This window comes from Mesoplodon mirus (genome assembly GCF_964341445.2).
Source record: "Mesoplodon mirus genome assembly, chromosome: 1".
NCBI lineage: Eukaryota > Metazoa > Chordata > Mammalia > Artiodactyla > Ziphiidae > Mesoplodon > Mesoplodon mirus.
The window spans coordinates 10,826,392-10,842,173 of NC_138976.1; the positions used below are offsets into that span (position 1 = coordinate 10,826,392).

The window sequence follows — 15,782 nt, forward strand, 5'->3', positions numbered from 1 at the left end:
ATTCTTAAGGGCCCTAGGATTTTCGGAGTAGTAAATGAGCATTGGCTTCAATTTAAAGTCATCAGCTGCATTAGCCCCTAACGAGAGTCAGCCTGTCCTTTGAAGCTTTGAAGCCAGACATTGACTTCTTTCTAGCTATGAAAAGTCCTAGATAGTGTCTTCTTCCAATATAGGGCTGTTTTGTCTGCATTGAAAATCTGTTGTTTAGTGTAGCCATCTTCTTTAATTATCTTAGCTAGATCTCTAGATAACTTGCTGCAGCTTCCGTATTAGCACTTGCTCTTTTACCTCACACTTTAATGGAGATAGCGGCTTTCCTTAAATCTCATGAACCAACCTGTGCTAGCTTCAGACTTTTCTTCTGCAGCTTCCTCACCTCTCTCAGCCTTCACAAAATTGAAGAGAGTTAGGACCTTGTTCTGGATTAGGCTTCGGTTTAAGGGAATGTTGTGGCTGGTTTGATCTTCTATCCAGACCACTCAAACTTTCTCCATATCGGCAATAAGGCTGTTTTGCTTTCTTATCATTTGTGTGTTCACTAGAGTAGTGCTCTTAGTTTCCTTCAAGAACTTTTCCTTTGCATTCGCAACTTTGCTAACTCACAAGAGGCCTAGCTTTCAGCTTGTCTCGGCTTTTGACATTTCTTCTTCACTGAGCTTAATTATTTCTAGCTTTTGATTTAAAATGAGAGATATGTGACTTTTCCTTTCACTTCAACACTTATAGGCGATTGTACGATTATTAATTGGCCTAATTACAATATTGTTGTGTCTCAGGGAATAGGGAGGCCCGATGAGAGGGAGAGAGACAGTGGAACCAGCCAGTCAACGGAATAGTCAGAACGCACAACATTTATCAATTAAGTTTACCGTCTCATACGGGCGCAGTTTGTGGCACCCCAAAACAATTACAATAGTAACGTCAAAGATCACTGATTGGGCTTCCCTGGTGGCGCAGTGGTTGAGAGTCTGCCTGCCGATGCAGGGGACACGGGTTCGTGCCCCAGTCTGGGAAGATCCCACATGCCGCGGAGCAGCTGGGCCCGTGAGCCATGGCCGCTGAGCCTGCACATCCAGAGCCTGTGCTCCGCAACGGGAGAGGCCACAACAGTGAGAGGCCCACGTACTGCAAAAAAAAAAAAAAAAAAAAAAAAGATCACTGATCATAGATCCTCATAACAAATCTAATAATAATGAAAAAGCTTGAAATATTGCAAGAATTACCAAAATGTGACAGAGGCATGAAATGAGCAAATGCCATTGGAAAAAATGACACCAATAGACTTGCTTGGTGCAGAGTTGCCACACACCTTCAATTTGTAAAAAATGCAGTATCTGTGAAGTGCAATAAAGCAAAGCACAATAAAACAAGGTATACTTATATACAGAAAAAAAAAACTGGAGTGACCCAGTAGAATACCAGTGGCCCAGGTAGAATAGTATGAGTAGAAGCACATAGGAGACCATGTGTAATTGTACGTAGAAGCGTGAAGATTTCTGAATGGTTCCAGCAAAGAGCAAATTTAAAGATACTGTGAAGGATAAATTGGGAAAAGTAGATTATTTCAGTTAGTTGTTCAACATCCACTGGTGCCCATTTTGTGCCAACCCGGTGCTGGGAGCTGGGTACAGAGTTGAGAAAGATAAGCCTAGCCCCCAGGGGGCTCAGTCTAGTGATTGTCCTTGATAATTTTTTCCTTTATCTTATTTCTCTTCCCTTACCCAGAGCTTTTGTTCCTCCCTGTCAGAAAGAGAGAAGATCCCCTTTTGAGACAATGTTTAATAACTTTTCATTGAAAGATACACATATTCAAGGAGCCAGTGTTTCTTCCACATTATAAAGCCCCTCCCGTTTCCTGTGGTTTTTTCACAGATATCAGGGGTCTGACCAGTGCCTCGCAGCTGGAACAATTGAACAAACGATACTGGTACATTTGCCAGGATTTCACTGAATATAAATATACACATCAGCCGAACCGTTTTCCTGACCTCATGATGTGCTTACCTGAGATTCGCTATATTGCAGGTAACATTCTGGGTCCTGGGCTTCCAACCCTTCCTTGCTTTTGTTAACTTGTGAAGGGAATGAGGAAAGCAGTGTTTTCAGGATGCTGATGCCAGGCCTATCACCAGCTGAATAAAAGAGATACTACCCCTGCCCTCAGAAAAGTTATAATGAGAAGTTTGTTTTTTCTTTGTAGGGAAGAGAATCTAACGTTTCCTAAGCTCCTGTGATATGCAGGGTCCTTTGTGACCTGATATCATTTAATCTCAATTTCTGCAGGACTGGTGGTTGGTGATATTATGGCCATTCTATGGATGGGGAAAGAAGCTCAGTTTCTCAAATTAATGTCATTTCCTGAATTATATACTTTAAAAGGGTGGATTTTATGGCATGTGAACTAACTATATCTCAATTTTTTAATTGATTTTATTTCATAGAATTGCCTATAGGTTTTTGAGGATCTTTCATTAAAAGTGATATCTTTAAAATAATTCTCAAAAATCCTGTGTTCACAAAGGAATTTTTGTTTTAGTTGTTTTGTGGTCTTGACCCCTTTCTGAGCTTCTTGACATTTAAATAGGTCCATTTCAACATGAAACCCTGGCTTTTGTTGTTGCTTTACTTCATTTGGTAAAGATTCTTGTTTATAGTTATCTAGCACATACTGAGGGGCAGCTCAGAAATGTGACCTCTGGGCTGAGATTGTTCTGTAAAATTCAGCAGTACAATTTTGAAGGAAAAAAATTTTCAGTCTGATAAAATCAAATTTTACTTTTTGGGCCACAAAATAGTCTAGGAGATGTGAACTGGACTTAAATAAATGATTGGAATTTTAGGAGTGTTTTGATAGTGTATGTCTCAGCATTTTTAAAACTATGTTCTACCAAGCAAAATATTAATCAGGTGCTCTGTGAAATACAGGTCAATAATTATACCCCACAGAGCTGGGTCGTCAACACTGACAGCCCTTGGAATCACCTGGGAAGCTTTTAAAAAATATCCATTCTTACGCTACACCTCTAAAGATTCTGACTTAATTGATATGGAGTGGAGCCTGGTCATCAGTATTTAAAAAAAAAAAATTGCCAGGTGACTGTAGGGTTCTGTCAGGGAGGAGAACTATAGCCTCATATTTACAAAGTATATTAGCGTACTGAGTGCTCTTAGAAGTCCTCCAATAAAGAAAAACCTGTTTTAACCCTGAATTTCTCAATTTATTTGCCCCTGTAAACCCCATCTCCTTTTTCCTTGCTACGTTTTATTAACCCATTATACTATTCTGAAGAGCAGTATTTTATAGAATGCTAATTAAAGAATCTACTAGGAAATGAAATAGGATGTAAGTTTCTCATGTTATTTTCGCTCTAAGAGGACATCTAGGAATACTTTTCAGTTTCAGATTCCTCATCTGTAAAATGGGGATAAAAAGTAAAATCTGTCAGACAGAAATATTGTGAGAGTTAAATGAGATAATGTATTTAAACACCTAGCATAGAGTTCAGTATTCTTTGGATAGTAGCAACAGTTAGAACTTGCGCCATTACCGGACTCCCTAAGGCACCAAAATAGGTCTGGGTAATAGGATGTTAGCCCAGTCTGTTTTACCTTTGTAATACTCGTGGCACCTTCCTCGCCCCAGTCGCTAGAAAAGGCAGTGTTCTTTCACCAGCCCAAGAGGAGGCAAACACGCCCTTCTTCTAGTGGCCACGGCTAACTCTTCTTCTTCTGCCTTTTCCCAGGAAAGATGGTGAATGTACCCTTGGAGCAGCTGCCCCTCCTCTTTAAGGTGGTGCTGCATTCCTGCAAGACAAGTGTGGGCAAGGAGTGACCTGTCCCCAGCACCCCTCCTCAGGCCAGTGGCAAGGCCTGGGGTGGGCAGGACAGGCTCCGGAAGAAAGAGCCAGAGAGACCAAGATGGAGGCTGTGGAGCAGCCTTGCCAGTTGCCTCCATAGCAAAAGAGTTTTTGTTTGTTTGTCTTGTTTTTTTAACCTCATTTTTCTATATATTTATTTCACGACAGAGTTGAATGTATGGCCTTCAACATGATGCACATGCTTTTGTGTGAATGCAGCCGATGCATTTCCTTGCAGTTTACAGAATGTGAAGATGTTTAATGTTACAGTGTTGTCATTGTTTAGAGATAGTTCTTTTGTATTTTGAGGGAGAGGGTGGGATGGGGCTGAGATGACTATTTCCATAATATTGACAAAGATGACTACCTCAGTGGAAAGGGAGGGGTGTGACCAACCCTACTTTTTCCACATGTTCTCAGCAGATTCATACGTTTGTCTGTCAGAGAGCAAACTGCCTTTTTCTAGCTACAGAATTACCAGGTAAGAGAGCACACCATAAAAGGGAAAGTGGCATTAGGAGGTTTACTAAGCAAAGTGGGTGAGACATCGGGAACAGGACAAGAGATGGGGATTTAGCTATCTCTTTTCTTTGGAAAGCATGAAAGCTGAGAGTTGGGCACAGTGACCACATCTAAGTTAGGTGTCCTCCCTCCAGACGAGTCCTCAGGGAGAAGGGTTTCTTCTCTCACACCACACTGTGGGGCCTCCCCTCCCCACCATCCATACGACCACTACTAATTTCTGCCACTGTCAACTTTTCACCTAGGCAAAGCCCTAGCGGTAAGCTAATCCTTGGGATTTGCCTACCATCTCCCTTGGGGCTCACAGCTACCTAGTTTCCTTACTTTCCTTGGGCTCATTGCCTCTCCCTTATAAACTTGACTTCCTATTGGCCCTTTGAAAAAAACAGGTGAGTTCAGAATGTTATGTCCAGAATCCTGATGCCCACTACTGATTTACTCTCCTTTCACCTTCAGAGAGTAGTGGGACAAAGGCCAGACTGCTAATAGCATAAACACTCCTCTTTTGGAGTTCCCTGTTTCTCTCCCCACCCCATCCCATCCCACCTCCAGATCTGAATCTGAAACTGCAGCCTCTTTTCCAAACAGCTGGAAGGATCATTCACCCGTCTGCTGACCAGAATTTTTGTCCCTACATGCTACTCCATGCTCTCCTAATCTCTCTCAAAATGAAACCAGGTTTCTTCAGAATAGTAAGCCCAAGACCCAGAGTGGCCCAGCTGCCCCTTAGAGTTATCAGTGGCCTGGCTGACCAAGGTCTGGAGGGCTGGAGTCCAAAGCTCCTGGAAGGGAAGGGGGGCCTTAAACTACCTCATGTTCCTAAAGGCCTGGCTGCCCCCTCTGCAGGTATGGCCTGGACCCCTTGTTCTTTCACTACCTGCCCCACCTAGTCCTGGGAAATGTTCCTTACCCTCTTGGCTTTGGCCAGCAGTCACACAAGGTCTGTCATGGAACTCTTTCAGGTGCTTTTCCCTCCTCTGCCTTACTACAGCAGTTGTCCCTGCCTAAACCCACATACCTCCCACAGCCAATGCAGCAGACAGGCCAGTTAGCTGGGTACATCCCTGGCTAGGCTTGAGGGGCCTACAGGACCTCCTTTTGCCTGTTTAGTCAAAGGCTGTTTGCTCTCTTCCCAGCTCAGCCTAGCACACTTACTCAGAGGGCCACCACATTGTGTGCATATCGGGTAGTCCGTGTCCGATTGTAATTTTTTCTTTCCGGTAAAATGTTACGGGTACCAGCAGAGTGATGACTTTATCCCTTGATGGATCTAAAACTCAGAGCATTACTTCCCAATGCCGTTTCCCCATTTGCTCTGAGAAAGGAAAAAAAAAAAAGAAGAGACGTGGTCCTCAGGAAAAGCGCCAACCAGAATGTTTTTCACATGTCAATGGGAAGATTTGTGTGTGTGTATTTGTTTATTTCTAAATTCACAATAGTTTTGTTTTTCTGCTCTTTTATTTAACCAACTAGATCACACTCTGGCTACAGGTCAGACTCCGAGCCGCTTTCCTCAAGGTAGGGGAGGATACACATATCAGAGACCCCTTCTCCAGGATGGCTCTTACGTGCTGCATCTTTCTTTGCTAGACCTCCATCGGCCAAATTATTATTATTTTTTGAAATTGCTTTTCTCTTAAATGAAGCATTTTACTGGTTGGGTTGGGTATCAGAGGGAACTGCTCTCCATGAGGCAGCAACATGTCTCTTTAATAATGCAGCATTAAACAGAGCAAGTTGTTAATTTGTGGAATGGGGGAAAGGTTCTGCAAGTTGCCATTGTACAAATCCATTTTTACAAATGTTTGCAGCAGATTCCACAAGAACAAAGAGCCCATTCATTGCTGAGAGCCCTGCAGAATCTCTGAGCCAAGTGGCCTTGTGTTCCGAGCCGGAGCCTGACCTGTGGACCACCTTTAATGTCTTCTGCACCCAGTCCTTTTATGACGTGGGCTTTTTTTAAACAGGGTAAAGTGACTGTGTTGCGTCGCAAACTCAGGTATTATGAGAGGAAGGTAGGAGTGTAGCTAGCAGTGTGGAGACATTAGGTCAGCCACTAGATGTATTTGTGAATTCAGTTTGAAGGACACAGAGAAAGGTTGGAGGGGGAGGTTTGATGTGTTTATTTTTTGCCTTTCTTCCCATGATGTTTGGTTAACAGGTAGCCTTTTTGCTAGTGGAAAAGAAAAAAGTTGTGCATGTTGTCTGTAATTCCCCTCCCTTCTGTCCTCTCTCTGATCCCCTGCCACCAGCAGCACTCACTTTGAGTGAGAACTTTTCCACCATAAAAATATGACCCTGAAGGCTGTGTGGTAAAGGAGAATCCCACCTCATTGCACTGCGTTGAAACGTACAAGCTATTCCCATCCTTTCCCTTTGAATGTTTTCTTGACCCAAGACAGAAGTTTGGAATCTTGCAATTTCACCTACAACTCATGCTCTATGGCTACTTTGTAGACTTTTGGAGTCTTTCACAAGGCTTGGTGGCCTTACCCTCAGTCTAGAGAAACTCCCCAGAACCTGTCTCAAAGCACTCCATCTGGCTCAGAGGATACCCAGCCCCCCAGCCAGGCCTGATCCGTAAGTGAGGTGGGCAAACCTCCAGGGACAGAAAGCAGCAGGCAAGAACCTCTGTCCTGTTCCCCAGATCCAGAGGAGGAGGGATAGAGGGAACTGAGGGATCTCCATGGCATCATGACAGTCACCCTCTCCACAGCACCGTGCCTCTCACCTGCCACCCCTTGTCAGGGAAGAGAGTCCTGCCGTGGCCAGTGTGTCACCAGGTCCTTAAAGCCCTGGGCTCTCTGAGCTAGCTGCCTTGCTCTGCTGCCTATATCCTACCTTTGTTTGTTCTCAATTTACTGGGGAATGGGACAGACGGAGACAGACAAACCCAGTATGGGCAACATCTAGGCCATGTCCAAGGTTGGCCAAAGTAAAGGGACTCTGGCCTTCCAGCAGGGCAGGAAGTTGAGTAGTGGTTCCAAGTCTTTAGCTCTGGGCCCCTGGTCTATGTCTTTTTTTCCTTGTTGCTTTTTAAAATTTTGCAATTGTTTTAAGAAATCCAGTCTTTTAGACCAGCCCTTTTATTAAACTTTAAATTTTTCTTTGATTTTTTAAAGTAAAAAAAAAAAAATTAAAAAAAAAAAACTAAACAAAAATCCCACCACTCTTACTTTCCCCAACTTGATCCATGAGAGTCTCCCTGCACTCCCCTCTGCCTTTGCAGTTGATTATTCCTCCCTTTTCCCTCAGCTTGAAGCATCTATGTCCAGTGTCTGTGAAATGATGTTTTATCTGTGTCTCAGGATAAGAAACGGCAATCATTCCACCAGGTGCTGGAAACTGGTTAGCCTTGAGGCAAGGGTTTCTAGGACCACAGCTCAGGGATGTGTATTTAATTACAGGGTCCCCAGAAACCCCTCTCCTGGCTACCACAAGCAACAGCTTCTTTTCTGGGCTTGGGAGCCAGACCTGGACTGTTTCCTCAGAGGCAGGGCCCCCAGAAAAGATGCTGGGGCTTCCTCTTTGGCCAGAGCTGGGCTCCCTTGAGACTTGAAGAATTCTGGCTGTCCTGCAACATGAGCCACAGTGACCCTGCCTCTACTGGCTCACAAGATGCCTGGTCCCTCTGCCTAATCCAGTCCCCATCTGGCCTCCCTTCTCTGGGCCTGTGGCCCTCAATGGGCCACAGCCTGCTCAGGAATCAGTTGCAGGCTCAAATGGAATCTGTGAATCAGGCCAGAGCTTGCTTCGAGCCCAAGAAAAAAGTTGTCTTAATGGTGGAGGCTAGTCTTCCAAATCCGAGAGCCAGCCCTGCCAGCCAAAGGATCATTTTTGCCCTTTGGTGACCATTGTTTTCTTTCTCTGAAATGTCTTATAATAGGTGATAATGTTGTTGACTCAAATTTCCATGAAAAAGAAAAAAAAAAAACTACCTCTTGAGTGACATCCTAGTCTATTCCTCTCTGAGGAATCTTGTGGGAAAAGAATACTGTAGCTCCTGCTCTGTTTACATGTTTCTGTTAGTAAAGAAACCCCGCCTGCCCTGGGGTGTTGGTGTTTTTGTCTATGTTGCCATCCCAGGCCTGCGATAGGGGCTTGTGGCTGTGTTGTAATGTCTGGGCCATGTCTGGGGAGTCCTTCCCACCTGCCCAGCCAGGGACTAGCCACCCCCTTGAAGAGGCTTCCATTTCCTTCCTATGACCCAAGGCACAGGGAGCACCACCTCCCGTGACCCCACCTTCAGGAGCTCTGGTGGCACGTGCATCCGTGAGCCTAGCCCTGGGCTACCTCCCCGAGGCCCACCTCTACCCACAGTCCTGTATAGGAGTCGAGTAAACAGGATGTCTCTGAGCCCTTGTCCCCAAAGGGCCGGCCAAGGGCTGCCCGCCAACCTGGCTCCATCAATCCTGCATGACCAAGTGATAGTTGGCGGACTCTGCTCCCCAGGCCCTCTGCTACCTCCCACCCTGCCATCCGGCAAGGGCTGGGCCCTTTTCTGTGAATTGACTACCTGTGGAAATGTGACCAATTAGTGTGAAATGCATGTTTAGCAAATGTTAGGTACTGTATTTGAACCAATAAATGTGAATCCTGCACACAGCATCTGTTTGTGAAGCGTGTCTGGGGTTCCGAGGAGGGACGATGGGGTGTCCTTAGGTGCTGGGTGTGCCTTCAGACCAATTGCTTCTGCTTGTAGCTGATACTCGCCCACTTCCTATTGCTGAGAGGGTCTGGCAGAGAGATATCTCTCAGAACTGTTTGAATCAGTGAGCCAATACTGACTGAAGTGCCTGCTCTGTGTGCCAGGCAGTGTGTTGGGACTTTTCACAAACCTGAACCTCCTTGAACTTCAAGAATTATTACCTCTATTTTGTAAATGAAGAAACTAAGGTTAAATGAGGGTAAGGGACTAACCAGCCAGAAAGTGGCACAACTAGAGGAACTGAGTCTAGCAGGAGAGGCAAACTCAGACCTTTGAAGTACAGTGGGATCAGGATTGTAATTAAGGATGTATATGGGGATGTGTATGGACGTTTATGTCACTGTGGTCCAACCAATTAATGCCTGCCTTTCCAGAAAATAGATGAGGTTTTCTAGAGCTGAGAAAATGGAGTCTCTGAGAGGAGAGGTCATGGGACTCAGGAGGAGCTTCACAGATGAGTGTTGAAGGTAAGCCTTGAAGAAAGTCACCAAACAGAAAGAGGAGGATAGACCAAGTCAGAGGGGTCAACAACATGTCTGAAGGCCCAGCTGTGAATCAGAAACATATGGAATATTCAGACATAACAGGGTTCTGCCATGGCAGGAATGGTGGCAGATGGGAGGTTTTTGCAAGAGTTGAGGCTGGAGAAGCACTTGGAGCCTTGAATGCCACATTCAGGAGTTACAGGAAGGAAAACCATCTGCTAAATCTCAGGAAAGAGCTCAATCTCAGTGACAGCAGTGTGCTGGTGGGTGGCCTGCCTGTATGTCACTGTGGTCCAACCAGTTAATACCTGTTTTTCCAGAAAATGGATGAGGTTTTCTAGAGCTGAGAAAATGGAAGCTCTGAGAGGTCAAGGGATGTGCCCAATCACACAGGAAGTGGCAGAGTTCTGACTTGAACCTAGATCTGCCCAACTGTCCTGTAATCCTGCTGTTCCTACGGTCAGAGAAGTGGCAGAGTTTGGGTTGAGGGTCATTTGAAGACAGATAGGGAAGATGAAAGCTCGGTTTGGGAAGATAAAGGCTGAGGAGTCTGATCAAGTTCTGTTAAATCCCATGTGTGAAATGAGGGGAAGCCCAGCTGCCTTCCCATACCTCAGCCTCCTCCAGCACAAGGGACCAGAGAGCCCTTGAGGTTTGAAAGAGATGGTTTTAGAATAAAGGAAATGCTGCAGAACTAATTAGTAGATTCTTTTTTGCCCCACAAGAGGGAACAGATAAGACACAGAGGTGCAAGGAACATATTTGCTAAAAGCCTCGTAGTGAGTGCCAGGCTCTAGGATTGGTGTTTTACATGCCTTGGCTCCTGTAATCCTCATAACAATTTTGCAAGGTATAGGTCTCAGCCCCGCTTTACTCATAAGCAAATTGAGGCTCGAGGAAGTTAAACCATTTGCCTAAAATGACACATGAGTAAGTGACAGAATTGGCTTTTGAATCCGGGTCTATCTGGTACCAAAGTTACAACAGGCTTCCTCCCTGCTGGGCCTTAGCAACTCAAATAGTGCTGAATATGAATGTCTGGAGTTTGTAACAAAGCTCAGGAATGGCCTTTGGTTGAACTTTTTGCTATTAACAAAACAAAACTCTATTAAACTAATAAAGGATTAATTTCTATAAGAGGTGAATGAACAGACCCAAATTGATCTGAAAAGCAGTGCTGTCCCAAGTATATGTAGAATGCTACAGACACCAAATTGTGGTTTATCAGAACGTAGAGAACCCACAGGTGTCTTCATGGGAAGAGAAGTAGGAGTTCTACTGCCGAAAATCTGGGAAATACTGCACTCACTTTACCTTCCTCTTATTGGTTCCCAACCTTCGCTGGCATATTAAAGGCTTTGAGAAGTCCTACCTAAAGAAAACTTTAATTTTGTTTAGCTCAGGGTCTACCAAAGGTATTTGACCATGGACCATTCTTTCCTCCTGTTAAAATTCTGTTGGGACGGTGTTCCATGGAATAAAATTTAGGACACTGCTCTAAATTTATAAATTGCTACTTAACTAATGCTGAACTTTTGGTTTCTTTGAGTGCCAGGCAATAACCTGGAAGTAAAGAATAATAAAGTAATTAACATATATAAGAGCAAGGCTAAGTGCTGTGCTAATAAGCATTTTATGTGCATTTGATTACTGATTCCTCAATCCTATGAAGTTGATGCTATAATGATCCCACTTTACAGATAAGAAAACAAAGGCCCAGAAAGGGTAAGTAATGTGCCTAAGGTTACATAACTTGTATGTAACCTCAGGAATGAATAAAACCCAGCACTGATTGAGTGCCTTCTACTAGGATCTGCAGAGACCCTTATTCTTATGCAAACCCTCTGAGGTAAGATCATCTCTGTTTAACCGAGGAGGAAACAGGGCATGCTGGCAGCTCTGGGTTGTCAGAATCTGAAGCCAGAAACCCCCAGAAATGGTGGGCAGGGGAGGGTGTTAGGATGAGGTTGGACGTGGCCACAATGGAGCTCTCTGTCGGGGATCATTTTCCTCAGGCAGATTGCGCGACAGCATACACATCAAGCAGGGCTCTCACCACCTGAGTTCTAATCCCACCTCTTCCTTCTCCAGTCATATGTGGCCTTGGCCCAGATGGATACCTCCCTCATCCTCACTGTCCCTGTCAGATAAATGGAGTTGATGGTGCCTGTATCTTGGAGGTTTAAGGAGGATTCACTACAGCTGGTTCAAAGTAGGGGCTCAATGAAGTCAATCCAATAAAAGGAAGCTGTGTGAGGGGAGCTGCAACGCCTCATACTCCAATAGCAGAAACCCAGAAAAGCCAGAAGCCCCCTCTCTGACTTGGCCTGGCTGCCCACCCAGGTTTTAGGTCCACAGTGGTAATCAGCCTCTCTCAGATCCTGTGGCAAAAGTGCCCAACTGTCAGACCCAGGGCTCTTGGAGTCTTGTTCCCTTGGCAACAAGTCTCACCATGGAGACCACAGCCCCATCCTTGCCCTCCCTGCAAGCTCCCTCTCCACAGACCTTCTGTATTCAACACCTAGTCCTAGGAGCAGTGTAGGAACTAAGGAAAGCTTCAAGGAGGCCCTTCCTCAGGCTGAGGACTTTGAGGCACGGCCAGGAAGAGAGGCAAAGGGAACTCCCATTTTTTGTGTCTACTGTACGCTTAGCAAGGTTCTGAGGGGTCTACGTATGTGGCCTCATTTAGGTTGAAAGTCAGACACTCACCCTATTTTATGTAAGTGGAAACTGAGGCTCAAGGAGACAAGATGGACCAGCTCAAAGTTTCACAGCTGGTCAGTCTTGGATCGAGACCTGAATCCAGGGTTTCTGAAGCCCTGCTTTCTCTGAAGCTCCCCCTGCACCGCCCCCCCCATACACACACTGTCAAGACACAGCCTCCAGCCTCAGTCTGGGGAGGGTTAGGTAGGTGGGTGAATCCCCTTTGCTCTAGGCCTCTGCTGGGAGCAGGAGCAGCAGTCCTTTGAGTTCTGGGCTGGCCTCTGGCAGCAGCAGTGGAGGAACTGCACTATTTTAAGCCAGGGCCGACAGGCCCCATGTGGGCACAGGGAGGGTGGCCTCGGGCCCTTGGCCAGCTTCCCGGAAGTCACCATGGCCTCCCTCCTCTCCCCTGAGCAGCTTTCTGAGGCAGTCACTTCCCTACAAACAGGAAGGAGGCTCTCAGGCCGAGACCTCCAGCCCCAGCTTCCTCCTCTTACACCCCCACCCCCGCAGTCTTAGCTAATACATGGGGAAACCCACCAGCTCCAGGCCCTGATCAGTGTCCATTATCTGGGCTGTCTCTTAGCAGGTGGGTGGGAGGGGGTCTGGATTTGTGCTGCTTGGGCTGTCCCGGTTCACCCATTACAAGTCTAAGGCCTTCACTTGCCCAGGATCCTCCCCCACAGCCTGATTTCTCCTATACATTCCCATTGAGGCTGGCCACTCTGAGCCAGAAAGAAGAGCAGAGGTATCCCCAGACTTGGTCCCACTCAAGGACCTTAGGGAGAGACAAACTGGGACACTCCCAGAGAAAGGGGCAAAAACTGATAGACACATTGACTGTGGCGGAGACAAAAGCAGAGAGACAGCTGCAAAGGGCTGGGGCCAAGAGGGCAGTGGGATGTCTCTGGTTGCTCCTGACCACCTCCAAGTACAGGCTCTGTCTCAGGGCTGTGGGGGCCCACCGGCTGCATGGCTGAAGTGGAATGTGGGGAGCAAGGCTGGGTCACCCCTTGAGGGCCAAGCGTGTGCACTGTAAGATAAACTACCCCAGGAAGGGGGCCCCAGCTGCGGCTGCATGCTCCAGGAGCGTGGTGGAGAGGCCCGGGCCCAAGGCTGGAGCCCCAGCCCTGCCAGACACCCAGCTCCTGCATCTCCTCCTGAGGGTCTCCACCAGGCCTCACAGTCTGGAAGGTCTCAGGACCCTCAGCCTAGCCCTTGAGGGCATGCAGATTGCCATTCATAGAAGAGCAGGGCGCCCTGGGAACACCGCCAGCCACAGAGTCTTACTTCTCCAGCTCTGGCTGCAGCCCTGGCTCAGGTGAGGCGGCTGGGGGCAGGGGTGGTCTCTAAGCCGACCATGCAGAGCAGGCCTCCAGCACAGGGGCCCTGTCATGGAGCAGCTCAGCAGGACTGTGATTTGTCCCCATGTGGCTTTGCACACTCATGCACGTGTGTGAGCCTATGTGCACATGTCCATGTGCTTACATTTCCACATGTTGCCAGAAGCCCCACTCTGCCTCCACAAGTCCTTGCTCTCAGGCTAGAAAAGTAGCCCCCAGAGGCACCTGGTCTCTCCCACCCTCACCAGGTGGTCCAGCCCCGAGAGCCATGAGGCAGAGGGAGAAGAGCAAGCAGGTCTTTTGCCGTCCCCCGGCCCCCCTCCCCACACTGCAGCTGAGGCTCCCGCCGGCCACGGCCTTGACCCGGCACTATGGACTTCTCTGACATTGGCATCGGATCTGAACATCTGGCAGCAGGCTGATAAGGGGTGCAGCGGAAACTGCCTCTGCTGCTGCCAGCAGCCCCACCCCCTCCACTGCCCTGCAAGGGGTCTTCACGTCCACACTCTCTCTCTTTCCAGCTCAGGGCCCCTGCCCCTCTCTTATTCTCTGCTTCAGCCAATTTCTCTCTCTCTCTCTCTCTCTCTCTCTCTCTCTCTCTCTCTCTCTCTCTCTCTCCCCCTCTCTCTCCTCTCTCTCTCTCTCTCTCTCTCTCTCTCTCTCTCTCTCTCTCTCTCTCCCATTTCTTGTCTCATTCCTTCTCAACCCCCCCATTCCTCTCTTCTCTGTCTCTCTGTCTCTGGCCATCTCTGCATCTGTTACGCTGTCAATGGGTCTCCCTTTTCTCATTTTCTGCCTCATTCTTTCCATGGCTTCTCTCTTTTTCTGTCTTTCTTTCTACACTGTACCCCAACCCCAGCGTGATGGTTCTTTCTCTTCTCCATTTCAGTTTCTGGGTCTCTGGTTTGTTTGTTCCTTGTTCCACCTCCAGGAAATAGGACTGGCACTTTGGGAAAGTCCCCACTTAGAAGGAGATCCTGGGCTTTGTTTGCCTGGGGAGGGAGGGAGGAGGGAGCCTGGTTCAGGACTACACCCCTTCTCCTTCCCTTCTGGGTGGGTCTCATGGCCTGGGACCACCTGGGCTGGAGCTGGAAGGAAAGGACTAATAGGCCACCCAGGGGCCCCAGCAGAGTGGAGAGGATGCTGTGTCTGAAAGCCCAGGTTCTGGACTCCCACTGCCTAGATTTGAATCCTGATTCCATCACACCCTTGTTCTGTGACTTTGGGAAGATGCCTCATCTCTCTGAGCCTGAGTTTCCTTATCTCTCAAATACTGTTCATGGAAGGTGAGGGGAAAATACTACCTACCTCCCAGGATGGTAGAGAGGTGACTGACCACAGGTGTGGAAAGGTTAATAGGGAACGAAGCAAGTAAGAAGCACTTTAGTGTTAGGGCCTTGCACTCCCAGCATGCCTCATCCAGTAAGGGTGAGGGCAGAGGGGGCAGCACAGAGGAAGAGGATGTCAGTAAACATCCAGGGTGATTGGGGTGAGGAAAACCCAGCCCGAGTGGTGGAAAGTAACAGTTGACTGCATATAGAGAAGGCGGCAGGACAGGAGAACAGGCAGCAGAATTCTACACCCTCAGGCAGCATGTGGATACAGCGGCAAGCAGTCATTCAACAGACACTCGCTGATACTGGCTCTGTGATGGCTGCTGTGGACTCAGAAATAAATCAGTCCTGAGCCTTTCCTTGAGGGTTCCCCAGGCTGGGGTGAGTCATTCTATCACAGAAGGGCAAACAGTGTTCAGGATGATGTTGCAATCTCAGACTCAACACAGAAAGGGCCCCTAAGGACAGACCTACCAGTCTTTTGGTTGGTTGGTTTGTGTTTTGCCAACATTTACTGAGCACATACAACATGTCAGGCAGCCACTGAGTATGTTACATGTGTTGTCTCATTTTGTCTTCATTATATGGAGAGGATGTGAGACCCAGGGAGAGAAAGTGACTGGTCCCAGGTCACACAGCTAGAACACGGAAGAATTGGGATTTAATATAGAGTCTCTGCCACTAGCGCCTCAGCAGTTCTTCTCCAGACTCAAGGCCTTCTGAGGAGACTGGCAAAGCCAGGCTGGTTCTTTCCATGGTGCTGTGATGTTGAAAGACCCTGTTTGTCCTATTTAAGAAGGTGGGGAAATCACCTTTGCACCTCTTCTGAT

General features: G+C 47.3%; 1 protein-coding gene across 3 annotated transcripts in view; it reads left to right on the plus strand.

Annotated features, from left to right (window-relative positions):
* The window catches only part of NR6A1 (nuclear receptor subfamily 6 group A member 1), a 208,241-nt gene extending 199,261 nt beyond the window's left edge, over positions 1-8,980 (plus strand). For 2 of the 3 annotated variants that reach the window (XM_082617754.1, XM_082617755.1), the window contains exons 9-10: positions 1,873-2,025; positions 3,744-8,980. In XM_082617754.1, coding sequence (XP_082473880.1) covers positions 1,873-2,025; positions 3,744-3,832 — 242 coding nt within the window. In that variant the 3' untranslated portion in view covers positions 3,833-8,980. Of the gene's footprint in view, positions 1-1,872; positions 2,220-3,743 lie in introns of those variants that run through there. The other variant, XM_082617756.1, reaches the window with a different exon arrangement.
* Positions 8,981-15,782: the final 6,802 nt, after the last annotated feature.